At 39.0% G+C, this 27,568-nt stretch overlaps 3 protein-coding genes across 6 annotated transcripts in view; 1 reads left to right on the top strand and 2 right to left on the bottom strand.

Moving 5' to 3' along the window:
- Positions 1 to 380: 380 nt before the first annotated feature.
- LOC111600173 (DDB1- and CUL4-associated factor 6-like) lies at positions 381 to 4,605 on the bottom strand. Of its 2 annotated transcripts, none has more exons than XM_030223522.1 (5): positions 4,496 to 4,605; positions 3,643 to 3,752; positions 2,326 to 3,573; positions 1,071 to 1,432; positions 381 to 1,005 (listed from the first exon to the last, which is right to left on the bottom strand). In XM_030223522.1, exons 2-5 carry the CDS (start codon positions 3,740 to 3,742, stop codon positions 637 to 639), a joined length of 2,079 nt encoding a protein of 692 aa, XP_030079382.1. In that variant the 5' UTR covers positions 3,743 to 3,752; positions 4,496 to 4,605; the 3' UTR covers positions 381 to 636. The 2 variants fall into 2 exon arrangements, with proteins under 2 accessions (XP_030079382.1, XP_030079381.1); XM_030223521.1 differs by having other exon boundaries at positions 3,643 to 3,756; positions 4,496 to 4,604.
- Positions 4,606 to 5,163: 558 nt separating this feature from the next.
- The window catches only part of LOC111600212 (rhophilin-2), a 36,181-nt gene continuing 13,776 nt past the window's right edge, over positions 5,164 to 27,568 (top strand). The window contains exons 1-2 of one of the 3 annotated variants that reach the window (XM_030223514.1): positions 5,164 to 5,485; positions 8,290 to 8,583. In XM_030223514.1, the coding sequence (XP_030079374.1) occupies positions 8,419 to 8,583 (165 nt within the window). In that variant the 5' untranslated portion in view covers positions 5,164 to 5,485; positions 8,290 to 8,418. Of the gene's footprint in view, positions 5,486 to 8,262; positions 8,584 to 24,588; positions 24,658 to 27,568 lie in introns of those variants that run through there. The other 2 variants (XM_023316233.2, XM_023316234.2) reach the window with 2 other exon arrangements.
- Positions 22,469 to 23,203, bottom strand: LOC111600213 (putative odorant-binding protein A10). The gene is made up of 2 exons (XM_023316235.2): positions 22,912 to 23,203; positions 22,469 to 22,850 (listed from the first exon to the last, which is right to left on the bottom strand). Exons 1-2 carry the CDS (start codon positions 23,165 to 23,167, stop codon positions 22,609 to 22,611), a joined length of 498 nt encoding a protein of 165 aa, XP_023172003.1. The 5' UTR covers positions 23,168 to 23,203; the 3' UTR covers positions 22,469 to 22,608.

Genomic DNA, 27,568 nt, shown 5'->3' with positions numbered 1-27,568 from the left:
ACTTATATAATATATATATATATATAGAAAATGTAATGTAAATAATATCAGTTGAGTTTTGTATATAGTGCATTTAACTTATAGTTGTTTAGCATTTAAGCGTAGTGTACTTAATCGCAATTTATGTATGCTAGTGTACATATACAAGTATATATATATAGATATATATATCTCTTTCATTTGAGTTAGAACAAATGATAAAAGAGCAAAATAGAAAGAAAACAAAACACGAATAATGTCATTTTCTAGAGGCAAAACAGTTTAACGTACTAACAATAATAACAAATAGCAAAACTAGACAGTTCTCTCTAAGTGTGTTTAATTAATTTACAAATTAAAAAGGAACAAATGTTATCTGATATATCCATATATAGTATGTACCGTATATATATAGCTACACCGATCGTATGCTTTTTGAGTCTCACAATTAAGATGGATATCGGCGCCGAAAACTACTAAGCTTGAATGGATGCGGAGGGGAATGTGGACACAATTGTGGCCAGCAGGGAATGGACAATATATATCTATTATATATATATATTATATAGACACGGGAGTGCAGCGCCGATAGCCACAATATGTATTTATATATGTTTATGTGGATATCTATATAGTTTTCTCATTGACAAGATTTCTTTAGTTTGTATTTGAGTTGTGGCTGCTGCTGCTGTTGCTGCTGCTGTTGCTGATGCTGATGCTGATGGTACCATTGCGATTGTTATCATCATTATCATTATCTTCATCATTATCATTACGATTATGATTAGTATGCTGCGCATTATTATCACTGCTAGTTGCAGTTGCGGCAACAACAGCATTCGCTTCAATAGCTCGCATAGTTTCGTTGCGGCCACGCCTACTCTCCACGCCCAATCCTCTGGTACCCGATGCATGCCTGATCCGATGGTATTGACGCAAGCCGGCCAAAATGCGTATCATGACCTGGGCAGGTACCGTTATAGTGTCGCGTGTCTCCACCAACATGATTTCATTGCTCTTAATTAGCTGTAAACATAAAAAATATGTTAATCATAATCTCTTCTCCCGCTCTCTCGCTCTGTGACACCTACCGCTGTTGTTTCAGCTTCATCAAATATTGAAGTTGCCCCAATGGGCGCCCACACCTTGATGTTGTAATCGATGCCCGAGCTGAGCAAATAGGGCAGCGTCGGATGTGGCTGGACACGATTAACAACACGATGATCGGCCAGCAGTGTCTTCACCACCTTGCCAGTGTGCCGTTGCCAGACGAAGATGTGGCCACAGTCCGAGCCGGACATTATGAAATCGTCACCCCAGAAGCAGGCGCCCTTCACCATGGTGCGCGAGTTGCGATGTCCCCTAAATGACATTTTTATGTAGTCAAACTTATTTAGCTGTCGCTCTTTTACATCATCTGCAGACTCCATCACAGCATCTCGCTTATCGTCGGCTGCGAACGAAAAATGGGAGCTATATGTAAAGCGAAGAGAGAAGTGATCTAGTCGGGAGTGCCCGACTGATAGCTCGACCTCACTACGACTCCTTGAGCCACAGCGATTAATTCAAAAACTCTAGCTTTTCTGGTTCTCAAGCAACGCTTAAAAAACTAAATAAAATGATCGATTATTATCAGTTATCGATTCCAACTGACAGACGGACAGCTTATTGCCTGATCAAGAGTATTTCTATTTTATGGGGTCTGCCACGCCTACTTTTGGCTCACATATAAATAACATTTTTATATTCATAGACAAAAATAATTTCTATCTTCATTTGACTTTACGCTAAGTACGAAAATCGCCTAGATTTGCTTTTATGTATGTATGTGTGTGTGTGTGTGTGTATGTATGTATGTATGTATATATGTATGTATGTATGCATGCATGCATATATGTATTTATGTACACAAAAATTAGCTAAGTTTTCTCAAATCAAATTTGAAAAATTTGTTGCTCTTCTAGGCGATTCTCAGCAATTAAAACTGAGCATTTATGCTGATAAAATATTGGAAAATATAAATAAATGTTTCCCAATGCACTCGAATGCAACTATATCTATGTCTCGTTCTACACGATGTTCTGCTGCAGCTGCTCTAACTGATGCACTACGTTTACCTGGCGTCTAAAGGTAATGTGAACACAGAGATAAATAATGAGTGTTAGGGACAATTTAGAGCTGGCTGTGTCCAAGTGGTTGACCTTAAAGACAATATAAACTAGATTAAAATACTGATTCAATAGATCATAGACTAATTGATTGAAAATATATATATATACATACATAATAGCAATATATGCACGCTTTGTAGCTTTTAGCCAGAGTCTTGGAACTGACTTTACTCACCATCCGCTGCAGTCGGGTTGGAGTTGGCCGCAATTGCCGCTTGGCTGATTTCATTGGCGGCAGCGAGCCGCAGACTGTTGGTGCGACTTGTTGCCGATTCGCTCTGATTATCCAGCGTGCGCAAGACGGCATCCTGCCAGGACATGTGACTCGAACGTGAGCTGGAGCTGTTGCTCCGGCTGGCCGGATTGATGGCGTGTATCTGATGTGTTTGAGAGTTGAGCATGCGAATAATTTCATCGCTGAGACGTCGAAGCACGCTGGGCACGAGCGGCGGGCGTGCCTGGCCCACATTCAGGCGATTCGGATCGTGATCGGCATTGGCCATGGAATTGGGCCCTGTGTCGGACCAATCGCCGCGAAAACGCAAACGTGGCATTTGCGGCTCTGGGTCGTTGTCGCGTCGCAGCTTCGGTGTATAGCAGCCACTGCGTAGCAAGTCGGCATCGTTGTAGCCCGGATGCTGCAAATCGAACAAATATAGCTGCTCCATTGAGTAGCTGACAAGCAGCTCTGCTTCGTCGGCGCTATACTTGACGCAGGTGGGACGATAGTGACGACGTGTATACTTCATGGGTATGGGATATGCCTTCAATGGCCAGGTGATGCGATCCCGATCTGTGCCGGCCGACAGCATGCGTCGATCATATAGCCTCACTATGGAGTCGGAGCAACCGATGGCCAGCTTATAGTGGTTAATGGGCGCCACATCCATGGCGGTGACTGCGCATGGTGCCGTGATAAAGATGTGCTTATCACACACGGACTCGGCACAGCGGCTGCTCACGCGCAGATCGATGCAGCGCACGGTGCCATCTTCGCCACAGCTGAGAAAGACGCGTGGACTGTCCGGCAATGGCAGGACATCGTATGTGCTGCCAAAGGCGTGACAATCAAAGAAGCTGGCCTGACGACCGCCCTCGCCAATGAGCGCCTCCTCGGCACTCCTGCCGGGCCCGTAGGGTGCCAGAAATTCGGTATGCATGACAATGCCCTCGCCGGAGCACGAGACAATGGCCTGATCATTGGAGTGTGGCATGAAGCGTGCGCTGAATATGTGGCGTTTGTGTTGCGTTTTGGTTCTAGCCGCCACACGGCCGCTCTTGGCCTCCGTTATGACCAGATAGTTGTCATCCGAACCGGACACAATCAGCGTTCCGCTGGCATTCCAATTGACCGTGTTCACACAGCCGCTGTGCACGCTCAACGTGTTCAGCAGACTCAAGCGTTGCACAAAGTCCAGCGAGTCTTGAAGTAGTCAAATAATGATTATTACAGATAATACGCAAATCGACTATCTCCGTTAGGTGCACTCACTCTTGCAGCTCGCCTGCAGATTCGACTGCGCCTGGGCCCCATAGTACGGATAATTGGTGATGCACTCGTTTACGCTGCGTCGCTCTCTTCTGTCGGTCATCTTCGAAGGCCTTACTACACAAATACATATATATATATGTATATGTGTATGTATTTGTATATGTATACAGAGAGGTTGTTTTGTATTATTAGAAATTTGCTATATATTATGGCCCCGTCGTAGATATGGGAACAGGGAAATATAACAAAAGTACTTATACTATATAAAACACTACAACGAATAATTTTGTACACTTCTCAAACTATAATAAAAATAGCAAAATTTTCAAATGAACTTAAAAATTTTTTTATAAATTTTATATATATTTTTTTTAATATATTTTTCTCATTTTTTTAAATATTTTTTATTTTATTTGTTAAAAAAAAGTAACTTTTTAATTTTTCACATTATTTTTTTAACTATTTTATTGTTTAAAAAAAAAATATATATTTCCATAAATTTCTGTTATTTTCTTATACATTTATTTATTTGTTATACTGAATTCACAACTCTGTTAACAGTGACTCTCAAACTGTGTATTTGCAAGAAGCAACAAGAATTATTGCGCTTGCATTTGTCGTATGTATGCGTGGGAGTGTTTGTGTGTGAGTGTGTGGCTGCGTGGGTGTATGCGTTTGTGTAGGTGTGCAAATTGTTTTGTAGAAGTTATAAATTATATAAAAATTCAAAACAAAGCGCCATAAATAAATTGTTGTTGTAACATCAACTATTATTAGCAAGTTTTTGCGCGTAATTTGTTCTTTGCGCAGATCGAATAATTTTTTCATATTTTTATACAATTTTTTTTTTTACCTAGTTTATAGACTGCGGAAAAACATTACAAATCACTCTTTGCCCCAGCAACACACAAACACAAATTCGATATTTATTTTTATTGCGAGCTCAGCTGTGGCACAGTGTGACCGTTTGCGGCGCGCACAAGTTGCCCAAAAATTTCAACTGCAAAAAAGCGGTTAAATATACTAAATAATTGCAATGCTGAACCGAACAAGTTTAACGTTAGTAATTAAAGATGGAGTTTCTTTTTTTGCCTATTATAAAGCAAAGAAAGTTAAACATAATTTATGCTTAGCAGATCCTCTTGGTATATATTGTTCTATTAAGACATTGAACTTTTAAAAATGATATTCAAGTTAACCGAAATTTAGTATTCCGAACTTTTTGTGGTAAGTAAATAATACTTTTTTTGGATTTTTCGATAGGAAATCCAATGATAACTTACATTATAGGTATATGATAACATATGCATTTAAACTATAAAGCAGACAAATTCAACGGTAAATAAAATGTTTCAACAATTTTATTAGACTCTTATACAAACTAATCGATAACAAAAAAGACTAAAGAAAATCGAATTATGTTGATACATACACTTTTCTCGATTAGGCTAAACAATCGATATCTTCGAAGAGAGCGGTAAACGTATTGAAACACGGCTGGTCATACTTTACCCGCTGTAATTTCAGTCGTAGCTTAATATTCGAGTCGAGCGTGTGCACCTTACGCAGTTAAATAGCTTTGTCGTTTCAGGTAGCAACCTGTTGCGTTTTTTTTGTTTGTTTTGTTTTGTTTTGTTTTTTAATAGTTGTAGCAGTTGTGGAAAGTGCATTAACGATAACAACGATAAAACCGAGTTGAAACATTAACTCACCTGCTGCAGCAGCCACACAGTTGAGCGTGTGAGTTGTGCGAGTGTCAAACAAATTAGAAATCTTTTGTTTATTCAATAAATACGGCAAAAAAAGAGAAGAGAAACAAACAAAACGAGAAAAAGAAATAAAGGTAACGGGCGACAAGTGCTGTTGTTGTTTTTGTCTGTGCTGTGCTGTTGCTGTTGTTGTTGTTGTTGTTGTTGTAGCGGAAGATAAATATTGTTTAACTTCGCAAAGCCTAAAATGCAAATAGTAAAAATAGTTAAAGCGGCAAAAACAGAATACGATAAACGAGCATAAGATCAATTTTTAGTGGGTGAATGTTATTGTTGTTGTTGTTGTTGCGGTGGTTGTTGATGATGTGGAAAAGTTAATGAAGCAGCGCAAATACCACAAGCAACAAGTGAGAATGTTGGCTATAACCGACTGTCCCATGCCCTGGCAGCAGTTAAGAAGAGCTTTTGTCTGCTGCATATACGGTTTTAAGCTCCAGTGACTGCCAAACAGTGAGCTCTGCCTGTATGGCCTAGCATTATTGGAGTCTACAAAGCTTCGATTGATGGCTCAAGCGCAGTGCTCGTCAAACTGTAGATTAGAGTTTGATTCGTGAATTCAATTTTATGATAGCCCAACAGGTCATAGCCGACTTAGCCGACATTTAATAAGACTCTTTTTAGCCGTTTTCGATGATATTGAAGACCAGACAAACTGTAGCTCAGGCTGATCGATTTCGAAATCGATATCAACAATCAAAGTAAACATCGGCTTTTATCGGCTGATATCTTCAGCTTCACTAAGTACTATTATTATTATAATACTCCCACAGCATTGTGGCATTGGAGGCAACGATATGTCACTAGGCAAACGCTGATTAAAGACATTAGCAATGAGCGCGTCAGCGAGGATCAGGCATTGTGTCTGGGCTCCATACAAGTAGATACGTTCGCTAATGTGTGTGTGGGTGTGTGTGTACACAGATGATAGTATTTGTGTCAATTGTTGACTCTAAAGAATAACAAATTAAAAATGCCAACCAGTTTAGTCACGCCGCCCGTAACTCGGTGCCGTTAGCCCCCTATCTTACCTTGCCATAGAACTTGGGGCTATTGTTGCTGCTGCTGCTGCTTCCACTTTTTATTTTGCTGTTGTTGTTATTGCCGATTCTAAAAAGCTGCACATAGCTTTTTTGTTAAATGCCATCGCATAGAAAGCGACAAGCAATACAAAAGCATCAGCAAATACGTTTTCCTCTCCCGCTTCGCGCCTTCATCTGTGGACCATAAAGTGGATTGGGTTAGAGGGTCAGAGGCTCGCCATCACAGCGACATCATTTCGAATGCCCACAGCCAAGCATAAAACTATAATGAACGTATATAGACTAGATCTGGTTGGCTATATAAAAAGGTAGCTGGTAGAATGATATGATAATTAGTCGGAGATGGGACTGAGATAAGAATTTGGCTACTTTATGTGAGTTGAGTCAAGATATGTGGATAACGATAGATATAAATAGATAATAGATAAGGCTTTCGCATAATATATAGCAAACTGATTTAGATAAGAATTATGACATATTTAACTTGCAGGTCAATCAAAGTTTAGTCTAGATATAAAGAGATGTGTATAGATATAGATATAGGTATATATATGGATATATAGATAGATATAGATATAGATATAGATATAGATATAGATATAGATATAGATATAGATATAGATATAGATATAGATATAGATATAGATATAGATATAGATATAGATATAGATATAAATATAAGAAAATATATAAGAAAACATAGCTCAAGTCGATTGTCCAGATTCCCAATAGATGATTCCATGGCAACATTCGTTAGCTTATAGAGAGACAGATACCTAGATCATATAAGATCACGAGTGTCTTCGACACTGGTAGGCTACCTGCAAGATAATGAGATTATGATTCATTTGGAGTAGTGCAGAAACTGCTAGATTCTAATTTGCGGAAATAATATAATAAAATAATCAATTTGGATTTGCAGCTTAAGAGTTGCTGTTCGCTTTGTCTACAATTTGGATGATTCATAGCTGCATAGATTGTTAACAGCGATAAGATTTGCTCAGATATCATTGACTATATACATTTTAATTACGCAAGTTGAAAGCTAATTAAATATATATATATATATATAAATATGAATATATATAGCTAGCATCTAGCACCAGTGCCGACGATATTTGTTAGGTATATCTGAAACGAGAGTTAATTGTCTATATGCTTATAGAGATGCATCATATAAATCAGAAAAGCGGAACGAATTCGAGAAGTGCCGACTCTGAGATAAACTTTCCCATTTCAAGAAACAGAAACGAGTGAAAAACACGACACGATATTTTTTCTTATATTGTTCAATCAGTAACAACAACAACAACAACAACGGCAACAGCAAAAAGCCAATTGCATTTCAATACTCATTAAATTTATATTCAAATATGGGCATATTGGCATATTGACTGCAGATGCAACACGCGTCAAGTGCTGCTGCTATCTAGGGTAGCTGCCAGTCGAGCATATTCAATTCGAGCTACACTTTTATGTTGGCAATTAAATGAAGCTGTGCATTTATGCTGCACATATAGAGCACAGATTAGAGGTATATATATATATATATATATATATATGTGTGTGTAGGTGTATGTTATAGGCCTCTCTCGCCATGGCCGCAACATAATGACGTTTAATGGCAATTCAATGAAAACAGCAACTGAAACTGAAAACTGAAAAAGCTTCCCCGCGGACAAAAGTGAAATTTTTGTAGTCAACAAGAGCGAGAGAGAGAGGGAGACTGGCAAATACAGTTGGTTATTATACGAATAGCTCGAATTACTTGGCTTATGCTGCGTATACTTAATGTTTAAAGCTTATGCTAATGCTCATGTCAATTGCAATTAAAACAGCAGCTGGCCGCTTGCCAATCACAACAACTAATTAACTGGTGTGTGTGAGTGAGAGAGAGAGAGAGAGAGAGAGAGAAAGAGGGAGGAGAAAAAGCAAAAAGCGCGCAACTTGCTCTCTGAGTTCTCGATATGGATGCAGCTGGCAATAGCAGCAACGCTGCAGCTGGTGGCGCCACCGAAGATGAAACTAAAACGTTGCTGCACCAACAAAATGCCAGCATGGAAAATGACTACGATAACGACGACGACGTCGACGTCGACGAGCCGCAGGCATTGCCATTTTGCTTTGTTCGGGTAAGTTAGCCGCCGACTGCGACTTTGACTTTGATTTTTGCCTAGAAAGTAAGCAACGCAGAAGTTCTTGCAATCATTGCGAACTTGCCCCGCGGTCACAGTTGAACGCTGGACGCGACTTGCAACCGGCCGTGACTACCCCTCCCCCTGCCCAATCTCAGTCTCAGTCACAGTCTTAACACTCTACGGATCGGGCGAAAGACAAAACGACTTCAATTGTGGCTAGATGAACTCTTTGATTAGAGCCAAGCTGAGATTGGGTTAAAAGTAGTGTAGAATGATTGATGGGTACAGGGTATCTGCTAGTCGAACACTGCCGATCAGAGCACGTTTTTTTATTGTTTCAAGCGTACTCAGGAACATATCGTAATTATGTTCAGTTTTATGGCTCATTCTTAGCATGTAGAGACCCCCATGACCCATTAGAATGGGCGTCAAGTGGAACTGCTTTTGGCTTTTGCACGCAACGCTGACTTCAGAGAACCCACGGGCTATGCCACCGAACCTGCGGGTTGCTGGACTCACTGCATATTCGGCAGTTGTTACAAGTGTTCTACAAGTGTTAACTTCAATATGTGTGTGTGTGTGTATGTGTGTGTGTGTGTGTGTGTGTTGTAACCTTTTTCAGTTTCGGGGTCGAGTTGTTCCGGCGCAAGCCGCACCTCTTCGAGCCATGGCAATTGCCCGTTGCCCATTATATACATATTACACTATGTACAATTACATGCGCCCCCCAGACACTCCCCTTCTGCCAAAATAAAAAGAAGGCGAAGAAGAAGAATATGTAATTTGTTGTTGCTGTTGCTTTGCTTTTGTTCCGTCTGATTCCGTGCTGTTGCTGGCTCTCGGCGCACTCACGACCTGCCCCCGGGTGCCTAGCTACCTGACCCCCACCCCCTGGCCACCTTAGCTGGCCTGGGCAGAAATGATTGGCCCTTTTGATTGCTTTCTTTGGCTCGTTGCGGCCGACGTTCTTTTTTGGCTCTTTGGCTGTCATAATTTGTTGGGAAAATTGTTTTGGTTCTGCAGTTTGATTTTCATTATTTCATTTGATGTGCCCCATCTCAAAAAGGTTGCGTCAAATTGTGCGCCGGCTCAGAAAACGATCGAATTCCACATTTGCTAAACAATGCGCGCCAAATGGGACAAGCGCAAACAAATCGCGAAATGTAAATAAAATCAGAGCAAGAAATATCCAAATATAAACAAGGCAATTTGATATCTGTTTATGATTATCGTTTTATAATCAATTGTTGAGTTATTGATTTCATTCTTCTAACTTGTATCAAGGCAATATTTAAAATTTGTCTTTGATTTGTTTTCATATTGTCTGCAACTTCGTAAAGAAAATATTTATAAAATAAAATATTATTAAAATAGTAAATAATATTAAAAACTATTAAACGCACTAATAAAAAATTTAATTTTTAATAAAAATAAAATAATATTAAAAAAGAATAATAAATTTAATGCCAAATTTAAAAATAATAAAATTAAAATGCAAAATTTATTTTTTTTAAATTAAATTATTTTGCATAGAATAAAAAATAGTATAATATTACTAAAAAAAATATGTATACAAAATTAAATGTTTTTTTTTAATATACTTTAATTACTACTAAAAATATAAATACAAAATTAAATGTTTTTTTTTTACATACTTTAATTTTTGTTTTAATATAAAAAAGTATAAGCAAATGAATGCTTGAAAATTTGTATATAATTACTAAAAAATGTATTTATTTAAGCAAAAGCAAATTGAAATTTATATTCTTAAGTTCAAGCTCAAGTTTAGACAGCTCTTGGCTGTCATAGCAAAAGTCATTGCATTTCGCACTCTTTTTTCGTGGCGACGCGTTCAGAGTAATCAACACACAATATGACACACACACACACACACACATACCCAAATAAAACGCAATCAACTCGAAGTAAATCTTTTCTTTTCTGTAAAGAAAAAATGGAATTTAGTTTGAGTCAGCCAACGCCCAAAGCGCATATGCCCGATTCGATTATGAAACTGATTGGCAATGCATCCGATGAATATCATATCTTAGCTTGTTCTTTGACGTATTTTCATGTGACACAGGCTGGGCAAAGCGACTTTCGTCTGTTTATGCATTATTAAAGAGACAATCGATCAGGCGAGCGCTCACAGACACGTTCTCATCAGCCCTTGGCCACGCTGGACCACACCCCGAAATTCGGATTTATTTATATTTTAATGTGTGTTTGTCGCTCTGCTAATTTGAATACATAAATATGCATACGTTGTGTATATATGATAATTAGTCGAAAACGAGGGGAAAAAAGGAAAAGAAAATTAAATTGCAAAGCTGTCTTCGCTGTTGTTTGTTTAGATTGTTGGCCGTGGCATGTTGCTTGGTGTGTTTAACGTCTGGTTATACCCTGTAGAATTGTGTTTACAGTCAACAAGAGTAGTTGGTGACATGTTGCGGCATCTTGTTTATAAAGAAATAAATTTCTAGAAAATTGTTATAGGGCTAATAGATATATCTATGCACTCTAATGCTGAGCTGAGTGCACAGCGTATCTATTAGTCGTTCACAATGTTTGCCGTTAGCCAAGCTTGTTTGCTCGTCTCGCGATAACATTTAATTTGATTAGTTGCCAAGCAAATTGTTGGCCAAGTTGGGCAATTGGGCCCAGTCTTGGCCGACTGCTGTTGAAAGCTTAGTTAATGGGCGTGGCATTGGCCATGTCATGCATAGTGTTTAACATGAAACCAAATGCATTGCGAATGCTGCTGAAAATGTGTGAGACTTTTCACTTTCCCATCGCCAATGACTGCGTAACTTTTTCTAGCTGTCTCTGTTCCCTTCGACCACGATGAGACTTAGAAAAGGAAAAACTCTTCGCTAATGGCCTGGGCCTCGGCTATTGCCAATGAGCCTCCCGGTCACTCAGCACATTTCGTGTTGGCCAAAAAGCCAACGCTGTTGGCCATCCTGCCAGCGGCTGCAATGCAACTTTTGTGTTTGCACATTTCGATAGCTCCTCGGAGTCGCGCCAGAGTCGCAAAAGTCGCCTGGGTGAAAGTTTTTATTGCAGTTGACGTGTATTTCTCTAGCTTGGCTACTGCTACTGCTGTGGCTGCTGCTGCTGCTGCTGCTGCAGGTGGACACCTGTTGGCGCACAGGTGCGTTAATGCAAAGATCGATTAAATAATGAAATTAATTACAATTTTTCTTCAAGCTAAGTGGTTTAATAGAAAGCGAAACACTGTTTAACAACAATTAACGTCGCATTCTTAGCCAATTCAATTTGCCTATACACTTTTATTAGCCACATACTTTTGTCATGCTAAAAGCCACAGCTGCCCAAATATTTTCATTTATCTATATAGTTAAAGCCATTCCTGTGGAGCTCTGGAGCTCTTGGCGTCATCCCTAGCCAGTTTTTATGACATTTTCTATTATAGTTTTCGATTTGGTATAGACATCAACTTCATCATTAGCCAACATTGGGCTCTTTAGATAGAATCTTAATTAAAAGTTTTACAATTCAAGGCAAACCAGTTTCGATGCAGAGAAAAACCAGGCGAGGAATGCTCAACTTGAATATACCCTGAACTCTATAGATACTTAGCTCAGGCACAACTTTCTAAGGTTAAGGAAAATGCTAAAAGCAGTTTATATTTTTTCAGAATCTTCAGAATAGTTTTCGTGTCTGTAGCTCTAAGATTATGCGAGGTGTGTTTAAGAAACTTTAGCTTCGGATTTTTTGCCTTGACTGACTTCAGAGAAATAAAAAAGTTTCAATCAAACTATCTATATATTTATGATTTAAAGTGATTACCTCTTACAGGCTTTGAGATTGGCAAATAGACAAATATTTCAAAACAAAAAGAGTTTTAGGTTTAGCTCAACGGAAAAGCTAAAAAAGCGAAGCTCAAAGATCGAATTTAGTTCGCTTTGAGCCTCGCTCTTTTAGCTTTTCCAACGAGCTGAACCTAAAACTCTTTCAGCTTTGCTATTCTAGACTTGAAATATTTCTATTGGCTAATTGCAAAGCTAGCCCAATTGGGTGCACAGCCAAAGCCTTGACACAGCATTTTTGTTATATTGTGTCAGATTGCTTGAGGTGCTTTTTGCAACTGTCACAATTGCCTGATTTTGTGCTATAAACGCAACCTAACTGTGGCTCTTAACGCCCAATCTAATGCTCCACATTGCTAACTTGGCCAACATATATTTCATGGTCACACTCCCATGAGCCACAAGCTGTGACATACATCGCCTCAAGCGAAGCGTGCCTAATGGAATTAGGGTTGAATTACGCGCATCAAATCAAAATACAAATTGGATCAAGCGAGGCAATTGGATAGAATCTGACTACTATATACATAAATATATATGCTATAAACTGATATATGCTTGCCTTGATATATGCTTGCCTTCTCTATGCTCCGATGCACCCGCAAAGATCGTGAGAAAGTTGTAATTTAGTGTGTTTTCCGACATTCATAAATAGAAAAGAGAGAAAAAAAAATGACTTGAAAGATATCAAGATATATCTGGGCAAAAGTCACACGCAACTTTTTTGTTTTGTCGCCACTGGCAATGAAGCAATATATATGTATATATATATATAAATATCTGAATATCTAATATATAAGAAAAAATACCAAAACATAAGCGAAATATGTATGCAAATGACTTTCATGTTACTTCGCAGCTAACACTACAGATTCAGTTTCTAGTCTTCGGGAAACAACATTTTCCATTGCCTATTGTACAATAACCGATTGGGGCTGCCCAGCGAAATGTTATGCAAATTGAACAGCATTTCGAGGGAAATTGTTGCGTCCAGACTTTCGGCATTTCTTTCGACTTTTTAATGCGTTGCGCAACACGCACCACCCAAAAAAGGTAGCGACAGCGACAGAGCGCGAGCAGCAGTTGGGGGAAGTGCGACAGGTTAGCCTAGTTTGCTGCTGCCAGTGAGGAAACCAATTTGGCCCAACCTGTATATAATGATGGCGATCGTGAGCCAGATTTGTCTGCACGTCTTTCAGATTCAGAGTCAGAGTCAGATTCCGATTCCGATTCCGCATCGCCACTTGCATTACCCAAAAAACTTCCCATTGAGTATGGTCCGGTCGGCGGGCCAATTGTGGAGTGAGGTAGTCTGGCCAAGGAATTTCACTCTGGTTTTCTACACCCAATACCCAATATGTTTGTGTATTGGTCTTGCAGCTTGCTGTCTGCTGTCGAGAAAGCAGTCTGATCTCTGAATGTTATGTGGAAGTACCGAATGTGCGTGTGCGTGTGTCTTTATACTGGCTAAAACTGGCTGAGCAGGTGAAGTTGTCGTTTGCCAAACAACAACAACAACAACAAAATGCGTGCTGCTATTGTTGTTGTTGTTGTTGCTGTTGTGCCCGACCCGGTCTGAAAGTCTTATCCGCATAAATGCAGCAACAAACCAGAAAAGCGCAAGTGAAACGAATTATGCGTGCAATCGTCTGCGTGTGTGTGTGTGTGTGTGTGTGTGTGCATCTTAACCTGCAGCCAAAGGCATTATACGCAAGCCCAATTGGCGGACAGCGCAGCCAAAATTTATGCACTTCAACAAATTTTGCTAACTGGAAATGGACTTTGAGAAGTCTAAAGAGAATCTGAATTTTATAAGCACAATTATGTGACCTTAATATGATGAGAATCGCATAGAACGTTGACAGCTAAGAGAGAAATAGGAAGAGAAAAGAAAAAAGATAAAGCAGAAGAAAGTAAATGTGGCTAAGATGTAGAGGAAAAGAATGATGAAGAGGAAGACAACGAGAGAATTAAATGGGCAACGAGCGTTAAGCAGAGATAATGCGAAATGCTCTTCTGCATCTGTTTTTTTTTTTAATTTTCACAGCTTACTGTAAAATCAATTTCTCTTCTATTTCAATACCTCGTTCTTTCTCTCAGTCTATCTATTTGACTCTTTCTCGCGGTATAGCTCTCTCTCTCTCTCTCACTCTATTTCTCTCTCTTCATCTTCCTCTTTCTCTCTCGCTCTATAGCTCTCTCTTTGTATTTTTCCTTCTCTCTCTCTCTTTCCATTATTCTCTTTGTGTCTTTCTCTCTCTCTCTCTCTATCTGTCTCTCTATCTCTATATCTTATCTCTCTCTTTCTCTCTCGCCCTCTCTTTCGCTCTCTCTCTCTCTCTCTCTCTCTCTCTCTCTCATTCCTCATTCTCTCCCCGCATCTATCCTTCTCTCACTCTGACTCTTCTCTTACCCAATTAATTTTAGCTTTCTTGCCATATATTTGCTCAGCTGTTAGCAAAATGCTGCCAGCGACGTCAAACGTGATATAAATACCTCTTTGTAAATACAGTGTATATATATATATATATATATATATATATATATATATATATATATATATATATATATATATATATATATATATAAATGTATATATATATATATATTTATATAAATACACTTATTCGTTATTTTCAATCAATCTGCTGCTGCAGCAGCAGTCCTTAAACTTGATGGCTGGAAGATCAACTCATTTGATATGCGCTCGCAGCTGAAAACCCTCAACCATAACTGACCACATGCAAGCTGAATTTCATTACGAAAACCCTAAATGGAATCCCGTAAGCATTTTAAATCTGATAGGACGACAAAGCAGACAGTCGCCAGTCGCCAGTCGACAGTTTCCAATTGGAATTCTAAGCAGCTCTCAGATTTTCTTTGTTTGGGTCTTTACTAATAAGCTGGCTTTCAGTTTGGTTCTCTTTGAAAACATTCGCTGTTGAGGGTTCTTTAATGCATTTGATATGCTTGCCCCAGTGTTGGACTTATCGCTGGTGTTTGTCTTGAAACCTTTGTGGCCGCCGCCGTCGCTCCTGTTGCAACTTAAAATGGATACGAAATGGTAGCATTTATGACTGCCCTCAAAAAGGTGTAAGGTATATGGCAGGTAAACGGCATTGCACACATGAGCGATTGACTTCTTGTTCGACTTTAATTTGTTGACATTTTCATTTCCTTATCATTTTCGTTACATTGTTCAACTTGTTGTTGTTGTTGTGGCAGGCAATTTGGGTTATTGTTACGCATCGATTGCTTAACCCTGTTACGTAAGCACACAGTTGCTGCATGGGCAATGCGATAAGGCGAGTCGTACAGAAACTGAAAATGTGCCCCACAATCTGATAAAGCCACGATATATATGCTGTGGAGAGAGAGAGAGAGAGAGAGAGATGATTATTGTAACTATCAGTTATAATCTGAAATCGTCTGTGGCATGTGGTTAAGAAAAAGAAGCATTAAGTAAAACATGTTTTCAGCAGGAAGACGCGAATGTTGTCAATTAAAGTTTATATATTTTTTTTTGGAGATTGCACTTCCCTTGGCTTCAATCAGGGCCATAAGAATGAGAGAGAAACCGGTAATATCTCGACTTACAATGCGAATTAATTAATTTGCTTTTAAGTTCTGCATTTTTAATGCTTTGCAGCCATTTCATTGTCATGAGTTTTGTAATTTAAATTAGGTTTTGTCTGAAGGATTCTTGCGTGGCAGAAAAGAAGAAAAACTAATTGGAATTCCTTGCTGGTTCATGGCTCACGGTTCACAGTCAGCCTTGAAGACATACAAACATATAAGGGCTTCTTCGTATTTGTTAAGAAAAAGATTTCTTACGTGATTTCAAACTGAGTTATTTTTGGTTTTATGATAGCTCAGTTATTTGATCTGTAAGTTGTCTTTGGCCAAGAAATGTCAAGGCGAATCGTACGGCGTTGCCAGATCGGTGGCAATGCCCTGTCAGCTATTTGATATGGAAATGTGCGGCCAAATGCTTACCACGGTTAAATATCTCTAAGCCAACAAACAACAGCAACAACGATCATTCACGATGACAATAACAAAACAAAACAAAAAAAAAACTAGCGGCGGCATTTTCCATTGTTTGTAACGTTTCATTAGCTCAAAGCGCCTGGGAAATTGCTGTTGCTTTTGCTGTTGCTGTTATTGTAGTTGCTGCCCCTTGCTGTGGCCATAAGTCAAAGTTGAGGGATTCATGGCAAGCCCGAAAATCGAAATACCGCACTCAAATCCCAGCGGCTGGGCACAGCAAGCCCTAAACCAAAAGTTACGCAGTCACCAAAGAAAGAAAGAAACACAAAAATTAAGTGAAAAAATATTCAAAAAAAAAAAACAAAAAAGAAATAAAATAAAAATATTTCAAAGAGTTGCAATTGTTTTAATGTGCCAACAAAATGTTGGCTAAAACAAAGGCGTGTATTGGACATTAGCCCAGTTAAGATACAAGTGCCAAGTGCTTAACCCCCTCCAAATTGTCTTGGCTAAGAGCATGCGAAATTCAACTTGCAGCATGCGTACATCACATTACATACATACATACATACATACATACATATACGTATATCTATATATATTTATGCTCAAGATATGCTGATTAGCTTATAAAGTTTTTCCGTTTCGTTTTGGTTGGCTTTTGAAGCCATTTAAAACAATTTGGTACAATTTGGCTTGGCTTTTGTCAAAGCCGCTCGCTGAGTTCAACATCATCATCATCATCAGCAGCATCATAATCATCATCAGCAGCAGCATCGTCAACATCATGATAAACGTAATTGTAATTGTAATTGTAATTGTAACTGCCGGCAAATGCACATAAATTTCATGTTCATACAACAATTAACAATTAAGCGGGCTATTGACATTATTTTTTTTTGTTTTTAGTTTTTTGTTGGCTTTTTTTCAGCTAGGCCAACTTGAAACGAGCCAAGGCTGAAACAAAACTAAAAACAAAACGTCACAAACGTTCAGCTACAGATTATGAAAATCTCTGGCCCATTGTAGGTCACAATTGCTGCGAGACTGAGCCGAGACTTAAGACAGCTTACTAAAGAAAACATGTTTTGTGTTTATAATAGAAATTTCATTTCCAGAATTTATATAATATTTAAATCTTTTGCAATCACTTTTGCAATTCATTTTAAGTTCATTTATTTACACTAATTTATGTATTAAAAGTTAAAAGTCCGTTTTAATGGCAGTTAGAATTTTTGGTATTTATCAAAGTTTTTTGGTTTAGTTTTCATGCAAGTAATTGTAATAGGGATGGTTATAGTGATATAAATTTGTAATTTACAGAATTTATATTGAAATTTTGGTATTTAAAAAAGAGCTTACTATAATATATATGGCCATCTGCTTCAAGTTATAAATATACCGGAATTATTTCGATGTCTGTTAGAATAAGTTTTAAAAAGTTCATTAAAGTTTTTAGGAACAAGGTATAAGGTACACAGTACAAGGTACTAGGTACAAGGTACAAGGTACTAGGTACAAGGTACTAGGTACAAGGTACAAGGTACTAGGTACAAGGTACTAGGTACTAGGTACTAGGTACTGGGTACAAGGTACACGGTACTAGGTACATTGTACAAAGTACAAGGTACTAGGTGCTAGGTACAAGATACTAGGTACAAGCCATCTGTAAAAGGTTCTATAATTTGTGGACTAAAATAAAAATTTCTGTGGAGCAAAAAATATTTCAAAGTTCTTTCTTTCTTTCTTTGTTTTTAGCTAAACGGGTCCGATTTGAGGTATATATATACATAACTATTATTGACTTTTATTTTATTATAAAATTTGTAAGCAACTCATAATAGGGAAACCGCCTTATTGTAACAATTCCGTTGCGCAATTCCACTCGAAAGTGTGGAAAATAAGCGTGAAATGGTTTTTTTTTTCGCACAATGTCCAAGTTTAAGCATTATTTTCGACTTGAAAGGCTTCATTAATGGTATGTTTACATAAAGTTTGTGCATAGTGCGATATCAATTAAGCTACACAAGATTCTGAGAACGAATCCAATCTGTATAATATATTTTATATATATAAAGTTATGTTTGGGTAGAGTTCTTTTCTAGAATTTTGTTTAGCTTAATTGATATCGAGTAATGCCTAATTAGCAGCGTGCTACCTTTTGGCGCCTTGACCCAGTCAGCTGGGCCAGCTGCTTGGCTAAATGTAGCATAGTTTTGGCCACATTTGCCCAACTCAAGTGTGTCAGTGGCATTAAGCTATGCGCACCTGTGAGCTCTCTGTGTGTGTGCGTTGGTCTGAAAGCCGCATTAAGATTCTAGGCTAACTTTGTAGCTGTTTGGCTGGCAAACCGGTCCGAATACTGAACGTGTACTTTGTATGGCAATTATCGAGAGCTGTGCTCTTGGCTGGCATTTGCTTTCCTTTTCCTTTTGACAAGCGGCTTGGCCCGGTGCGGACCGGGCGGGGCAGAGGCAAATGATATGCGGCTTGCCAAAAGGAAGTTAATAATTTAGCCATGGCTAATAAGCGCGCACTTCACAGGAAATCCAATCAGCCGATGACAGTCAATCAACTCTGACAAACCAATTGCAGCAGCAGCAGCAGCAGCAGAGGCAGCGGCAGCAGTTGCCCATTGAATGAACTTGAAATCGAATGTAAATGAGGCAAACTTAAGTTAAAGTGTCGCCAGTCGAGCACTTCGAGGCGTTCGCTCGACCGTGGCAACAACTTGTAAGCAGCAAACATCAACTGGCAAGTGGCAAGTGGCAAAAGGGGGACGAACTATGCGAGGCGTTGCATGCAATGTCTCACACAAAAAAAAAAAAACACAAAACAATAAAAAAAATTCATCTACCAGCTTGTAATTATATAATTTATTTATATTAAACGCTGCGACCCGTTGACAATGACATTTTCTTTTAGACGACATTCATAAGAGTTGTTAAACGATGCGCTTAACGGGAGGGTGAGCAGAGGAGGGTAAGGCAGGGGAGGATTAGTGAAGGGGGCGGGGAGGATGGCAAGGTACTTGTGCTTGCGGTCTATGCTTATTTTTCGCTTTTGACATTTGTCTCTTGTCTGGCGCGCTACAAGCGCATAATAATTATTATTATTTAAATTCAAGTTTCAGGCATGAGCATTGCAAAACACTCGAGGGACAGGGCACAACATCAACAACAACAGCAACAGCAACAGCAACAGCAACAAGCAACAGCAACATATTGTTAAGACAATTTATATCATGAGCGTGGCTATGCGCGGCTTAATAGGGTATCTTTGCCTTTGCCTTCGTCCAACTGTCCAACTGTCCAACTGTCCGCCTTTCAGCTCCGCCCCGCAATCATGTGTCATATTTATTAGCCAAGTCAATGCACCTGAAAACTGAAAACTCCTGTGTGTGTGTGTGTGTGCGCCAGTGAAGCCGTTGAAGTCAGCACTGCGGCGGGTCGAGGTCATTCATCCAATATAAATATATATATATATATATGTATTTATATATATGTAAGCATGTCTGCCTATGTAACGATGTAACAGGCCGCCAAGACCCCTATTGCCCAGTTATTCCCCCTATTGCGAATTGTGCAGGAAGCCCTCATGTCTGGCCCCACAAGCCACTCGCATAATGCACTTAATAATGATGGTAAATCGTAAAAGTGATTGCTTTATAGTTAGTTAGTAGAACTAAATAGTCTTGTGTCTTGCCTAATTAGCTTGTGCTACGCATCCAGCTGACAGTGGGGCAAGCTATGAACAATCATATGTGAATTGAGATTGTTGATCTTAAGAGAGGCAGCTTTAGCTGATCCCTATATAAATCAAATGTGTGGAAAACCTTTTTGAATAAAAGCAAGCAGCATAAATATTTATTTTTTATTGAAGTTTTGATTTGTTTAAGCTAGAAATACTTAAGGTTAAAGAAACTATATAATTGCTTGAAATTATTTTGCCGGTTTAGCTATTATAAATTACTAAAGCCAAGCGCAATTTGAATGCACTTCACCAATGTAAAAAGAAATGCATTGCAGTAAAAAGGAAGCTTTTCTGACTTTGAACCAAGGTGCAATGGCCGGAAAGACTGAGCTACTTTAGAAGCTAGTAAATGCCACAGCTTTGCATTGCAGGCAATAGCGGCCGCAATAGCTGTGGCAACAACATTCATGGGAAATTGGATTGCAGTCAAAGGTAAACGGAAAACCATCAACAAATTTGATTGACAGCCAAAGCCGAGCTCAGCCCACCGCAGACCGATGCGCCGACAACGACAGCGACAGCGGCAGCGGCATAGGCAGCGGTGCCAACCGCCAACAGGGCGAACACAAATGAATTTGAGCTGAAAGCCAAATGAATCAACTTCAACTGTTTTGCCAGTGTTTGAATCGTTTGAATCGCTGCCATATAGCCGCGTTTACGACTAAATGAAATGAAACCGGAAGTTTGGCTGGCAATGCGGCGGGCACGTCCCCAACATTGATGGAGAGGGGGAAATGACTCCGAAGCCCAGACAAACCGTAACCAAAACCAAAACCAAAACCAAACCAAACCAAATCGCATCGCATCGAAGTGAGCCAAGTTCGTTCAACTTTGCTGCGTTTCTTGACCGTTTAACAATGGCGTTGCCACTGCATTCGTTTTATTTTTTGTTGTTTTTACTTGTGGTAGGGGGTGGTGGGGCGTTGCCAGAGAATTGACTAACTGGAGGCTGCCATAAAACTGCGAAACATTGGGAACGCAAAGTCTGTGTTTGGGGCACAGCCATTGGACCACACCTATATTTTTTTTGGCCAGATGTCGCATTGCGCTGATGCTCACCTTCGCGGCCGTGTTGAATGTGGGTGTGTTTTGACGGAATTTATGATAATTATGATGTTGTTGTTGTTGTTGATGTATTTGCTGTTGCTGCTGCTGCTGTTGATGATGTTGCGGTGCGTCGTCTGTTGTGCCACAATAAAACTAAAGATGGGTTCGTGATAACAATGTATACAAATTCATACACACACGCATACACACCTACACATATGCCAACATTCCATAATATGAGCAGAATGTTTTCTTAACCTTCCTGGAATTTCGTAATACTTTTATTCCCTCTTTTTTTGGGCAGAAATTAAAGTTTTTTTTCATTTATTTCTGCTTTATTTATCATCCATCAAAAACTTGTTATATAATTGTACTGCTGTATAGATGTTAAGGTTGTCTAAAAAACAGTGCAGACATCAGCTAAAACATGCATTCTCGCTCTTCAGTCTGCTTCTTGATAGCCTCCTTAACTAGGAGCTAACATCAGGTCTTACAAATATCAGTATCTGATAAAAACACTATGGCATAGAGTATATATATATAAGTAGCAATCAAAGTTACTTAATAAGCTTCAAAATTATAATAATAAAAATATAGAAAATATGATGAAATAAAAAAGATTTATAATAGAAAATATTAAAAAAAAATTATTACATAAAAAAATATTAAAGACAACTAAAACCAAAATTAAAAAATAATAAATAAATATTAAATTACTGAAAAAAAGAACAAGTAAATATAATCAATTAAAAATATTACTAAAATTTTTTTAATTGAAAACTTAAATAAAAAAAAAAAAATTAAAATTAAAAATAATAATGAAAAATTCAAATAAAAATAAAAAGTATAATAAAATATACAAATAAAGTTTATTGCTCAGTTTAGAAAATTTCTTAATGTTGGCCTAGATGAAATGAAGTAATACAGACTTTGTTTTTGTCATTAAGAACTTTTGCTAACGGATTGTGCATGTCGTATAAATAGTTATGGTTATTTTCCATAAAAATTCGTATTAAACATTTAACTAAATTGTGTGAAATTCTTGGTGTACGCAATTCTATTGTTTAGTCGCTGGAAAAACGTTTTGCAAACTGTGTGTTAAAAATAAAAACAAAAAAAGAAGAAAACAGAAAAAATTCATTAGTTCCACCAAAGTTAAACAATGGAATAATTAAATATTTTTCTTTACGCGAAGTAAACGCCCAATGCATATCGAAAACAAAAACACACACATAAAATACTTCAGCTAATGCGGATACTACTTTATTCGTGACGCGCAAACAAGTTTTTGTGGATATATACGGATAGATTATTTATATATGTGTGCAATGAGACTTGCATATAGATTTGGGATTAATTATTTTGTGATTGTGCGAAATTAGTTTCGTAAAAGGAGTTAGGAATCGCCCTCGGCACGATTCGTGGCATCCACTTCGATGTTGGCCTTTTGGCCATTGGCCAATGTCTTGGTTTCTTCGTACTTGATGCGATAGGTCGCCTGCGGATCGTAGATCTTCTCCAAACGCTGCCAATCCTCAGGCCGATTGTCGATCAGGTGACGCGTAACCTTATCGGCGCCATATTTTTGCTTCTCGGTACATTTGACACAGTCCGTCATCATGGCGTCGGGCAGGATCTCTGTGCACGCATATAGATATAGATATTGTCACTTGTAGTTGCATTCATTCATGTTTCATACCCTTTAGCATTTTGGCATCGGGCGTGCAGGGTCCTTGGCTCTCCAGGCACTTGATATAGTTGTTAAGCAAACGCTCCTGGCTCAATATCTCATCGATGTCGACATTGTCAAATTTACTGTCATAGGCACCAGCATTTGTATCCATTAGAGCCGCCGGCATCGCAGTGGTTGCGGGTGGATGTGCACGGCACAGCGCGGCCAGCAGCACCGCCGTCAAGAGCAGCTGCATCAGTAGCGTTTTAGTGAAACGGAACATTGTCAAAAGGGCGTTGAAAAGCGAGTGATACCAATTGACAGATCGAGTTTAGCTTTTATAGATGCTGCCAGATGATGAGGAATCGGACTGCTGCTGGTCTAGTTGCGCATGATGTGCGTGTCGCTGGGCAATTTAAATGCGCCGCGATTTGGTCAAATTGCTCGCCAAATTAACTGCATTTTGTTCAGCTGCATGCGACACGAGTGTGGGCCAAAGGAAGCCATTGCTCTTAGCCAATGGATGACAGCGTGTTAACCACTTCAACTGTAAATTGTGCAGCAGCGCATTCTTGCACTGTGTGATTCTTGTGACTTGTGGCATTTCCGGTGGCTTGGGCCTAGCCCGCTCCTGCGCCCGCCCTGAGTTGACATCGTCGTTTGATCTGTGCTTTTGGCTTTCATTTTGTTACTACATTAGCATAAATATATACGTTTCTATTTAGGTCTGATTGTGATTGTGTGTGTGCGCGCGAGTGTGAGCCAAGTTTGGGGCCAACAGCAGCTGATGGAACAAAAAGCCACCTGACCAGGTCGCGCAGCATTGCCGCAGATTTTGCCCATTTCTCGCTAGCAGCAGCTGCAGCTCTCTCTCACTCTCTCACACACACACACACACACTCTCTCTTTCTGTCACTAGTTGTCTTTCTTCGCCTCGGGGCTTATCTGAGAATAGAACATGCAGAGCTCAGCTTTGACTCTGGACTATTGCCAGTGCTCTTAGCAACTGGCCAAGAACTGTTCTTGTCTGCGGCTCGTGGTTTGCAGACGTGTCTTAAGCGCTGCGCGAGTGTTTTTCTTTCTGCCTTTCCTCAAATATATCGAGTGTGTATCCGTGTGTGTGTGTGTGTGTGTGTGTACTTGTTTGTGTGTATGTAATTAAGTCACTGTGAATCTTATAAAATGCATTCGCAATCGCAACTGACCCAATTGCAGGCCAGCAAATTGCATAAATAAATAGCACAAGACCTGAAGGTCAGCTCACATATTCAATATGAATTAATATTTAATTGCCTGACAAGCTGCAACAAGAGTATATTGGCTTTTCAAGTATACCAAGCTCTATCGTGAGGCAACTCGAGGCAATGTGTCTACAGAATGTGTCAAAATTGAAATTTTTATGCCACCCCCAAGATTTAACAGATTTTACCAAGACTTAACTGGTATAGCCAAGACTTAACAGAGTATTACACAGTCGCTTATGACCGCCTGCAACGTAGTTTATAGTTGTTTTTCTGTTTTTTTTTATATTTTTTTTGTGAATGTCATGCATATGAATTATTTCATATGTTCAATAATGGGTTTTGGGTACAATAACATTTGCTGAATTGATTCAAATTGTTGTCGACTTCCAATACAATATATTAAAGTTTCGTATTTACTTTGTCGCTTGTGAATAAATTGTGCTGAATTTGTGTAGTTAAGTTCACAATAGACGTAAATAAAATGACTTGCAAATCGCCTTCGTCGTACCTGCTGAAATTGGAGCAAATGGTAAGCGGACGTGTTTCAGATATTTAAATATTTACTATATAATATGATAATGGCTATTATATTAAATGTTATTATTATACACACCCACACACTCAGAGAGAGACAGGGTGATAGGCAGAGCGAGAGAGAGAGAGAGAAGTGGCCACACGTGCGTTTGATAGCTGCAAAAATTTGGCTTGAACAGGTTGCTTAAAGTTGTTCTTAATTGCTTAGTCTATGGACTGCCATGAACAGCGCTTGAACATCAGTTTGAGGTGTTTAAGCGGCGGCGGTGGCGACGCGACGCAGTTGGCCGTCGCCCAAATATGCGGAACGTGAATATTGCAAATGTTGCCCACCTACGTGATGAACGAACAAATACTTGAGTTCGACTACGAGTTCGAGTACTCGCACACAATTCTTAGTTATGGCAGCTGCGAGTTTTGACATTTGCCGCCATTGGACGCACACACACACACACACACACACAAATATACACCTGTGTGTGTTCATTTCATTTATGTTTGAATGCAAATAAAGCGCTTGGCTTACATTCAATGTCCAAAGCCAAAAGAATTCTCACATCGGAATGCGCAGTGGCGCATCGCTAGAGGCCATAACGCATGCCACTTTAACGGTTGACTCTCCACTTGGTTCTAGCTAATAAATATACCCTAACAGGGCTTAAGAGAGCGGGCATCTTAAATGCGAGCGGTGTCTTGATGTGGGACTGGACAAAATTTATTGACAATTATTGCAAAATTTTCTATGTATATATCTGGTATATACGACCTTTTTGCTTTGCTTTTAATGGGTATTTTATAGTTACTTAATTTTAATTCATGTTTATGATATTTATATATGATTGTGGCTAGTTGAGCAAACATAAATATTTTCTATATATATTCTTACATATAATATAACGTACAATATTATTTATATATATGATGTTTTACAGGGTATTATCATTAACTTTATATAAATTCTTTTATATGATATATATATATATAAATGAATTTTGTATAGGGCATTCTCCTATATAATAAGTATATATATATGTATTTTTACAGGGTATGTAGCAAGTTGTCGCATGTCATATTATTACTTAAAGCCTCACCTATGCTAAACACACATATTTAGAAGAATGTACAATTTTTACAGGGTATTGCTGTGTTGGGCAGCATCAATCAATTCGCTGACATATTTTTATGTTCTTAGCTGCTGTTGTTGGTCGCTGTTGTTGTTGTTGTTGTTGCGATGTATTTAATGCGCCCACAAGCCGTCGTCGTTGGCAAGTGGGCAGTGGGCAGCAGGCAGGGAGCTTAGGCAATTTCTATACGTGATTTGATGGGCAACACGGTTAGCTCGAGCTCAAATGTGGGAAAATCAACAGCGGCGAAAAAACATGCCAAGGTATTTACTCGTAACTCACCCGGCACTTTGGCAATGCCAATTTTCCAGTACATTTTCCAGCCAAATTGCTGTTTTTTTTTTGGTTTTTTATTCATTTTCCATCATCATGTGATTAGAACGGCAGCAATGACAATCAGGCGAAGAAGAAGCAGAACAGAACAGAACAGAATAGCAACAATCATTGGCAATTGGCCGCTCGTAAATTGGCGTCAATCAGAGCTGGCATGTGTAGATCACTCTGAATAAGTGCTGTACATACAAATACATATACATACATATGGCTACATACACATGGCTGGGCCAAGAGCAATAGCTGTGTTGGCTGTTGAGTTTTAATTCGGCAATTTAGCCACTATTATCGTTGTTGTTGCTGTTGACCATTTTAGCTGTGCCAACAATTTGCATTCAATACGCCACGTAGCACGTCATCTCATTAGCTGTTAATTATTTAATGTTCCGATGCGCCCACAACGCGCCACATTTTTTAGGCGAGCACAAAAGTCACCTCGTTGTCAAATCATTTATTTCCCATTATTGTTTGCGAATAAATCCACAACAGTTAGTGGTTATTATTTTTGTTTTTTGTTTTGTTTTTTTTTTTCACATTGTAAACAATTTGCCAGCAAATCAATAATTCTTTAAGCGTTTTGCCAAATTTGTCAACGCTTGACTTCTATAGTTGGCAACAGGAAGTTGTCACTGGCCACTAAATCCATGTAGATGGAATTTTCTAGTTGATATTCTGCAGCAAGAGAACTACTTGACACAATTATTTTCAACAATTTATGCTGCTTGTTGAGGTGAAAAGAGTATATAGGTTTTTGTTTAATGTGCGTGAGAGCAGAGTCAGTCCGGGCAGGGCCAGTCGAGAAAGGCTTGTGACTGGGTCTGCTGTTGGTCTTCTCTACAGTTTCAAAATTTCAAAATTTGACATTTTCTTTGAATGATTTAGGTCTATTATAGATCAGTAAAAACACTTATCTTTTACAGTTTTAGAGCTATGCTCAACCTGCTTTACCGATAGACCTATAAACTATATGGTCTACCCATTAGCAAGCCTGTCAAGTGCTAGAAGTGAGTGAGTCTGAAGTAGCTACTAAGATCCGACTGATAGAGGAAGCAGCTGGGACAGTTCTTTTAAATAGGCCAATGTTTGGGCATAAGCGAATGCTGACAACTTGGAGCAGCATGCCCTTTCTGATAAGTACAGGGTATACATTGTATTCCCAAATGATTGCCTTTATGCCTCTTGGTATTTTGTGCAACATATTGAATAAGCGCGTCACGTGCTCCATGCAACTTGGATGCCCCAAATGAGGCAATGGGATTGGGACAGCAGCAGCAGCACCAGTCGTATGAACAGTTATTTCAGCCAGAGAGTGATCCCAGGGCATTTATCATTGCCGCATCATTGGGGCCAGTCTAACGAGCCTAACGGCGGCCAAACTTGGTATTTGGCGAAGAAAGAAGAAGATGAAGAAGAAATACAAATATATTTTCACTATGCGCACATAAAACT

The sequence above is a fragment of the Drosophila hydei genome, unplaced genomic scaffold (assembly GCF_003285905.1).
Source record: "Drosophila hydei strain 15085-1641.00,03,60 unplaced genomic scaffold, DhydRS2 tig00000232-arrow-arrow-pilon, whole genome shotgun sequence".
In the NCBI taxonomy this organism is placed as follows: domain Eukaryota; kingdom Metazoa; phylum Arthropoda; class Insecta; order Diptera; family Drosophilidae; genus Drosophila; species Drosophila hydei.
The sequence above is the reverse complement of the archived record's forward strand: the minus strand, read 5'-3'. Positions and strand labels throughout refer to the sequence as shown.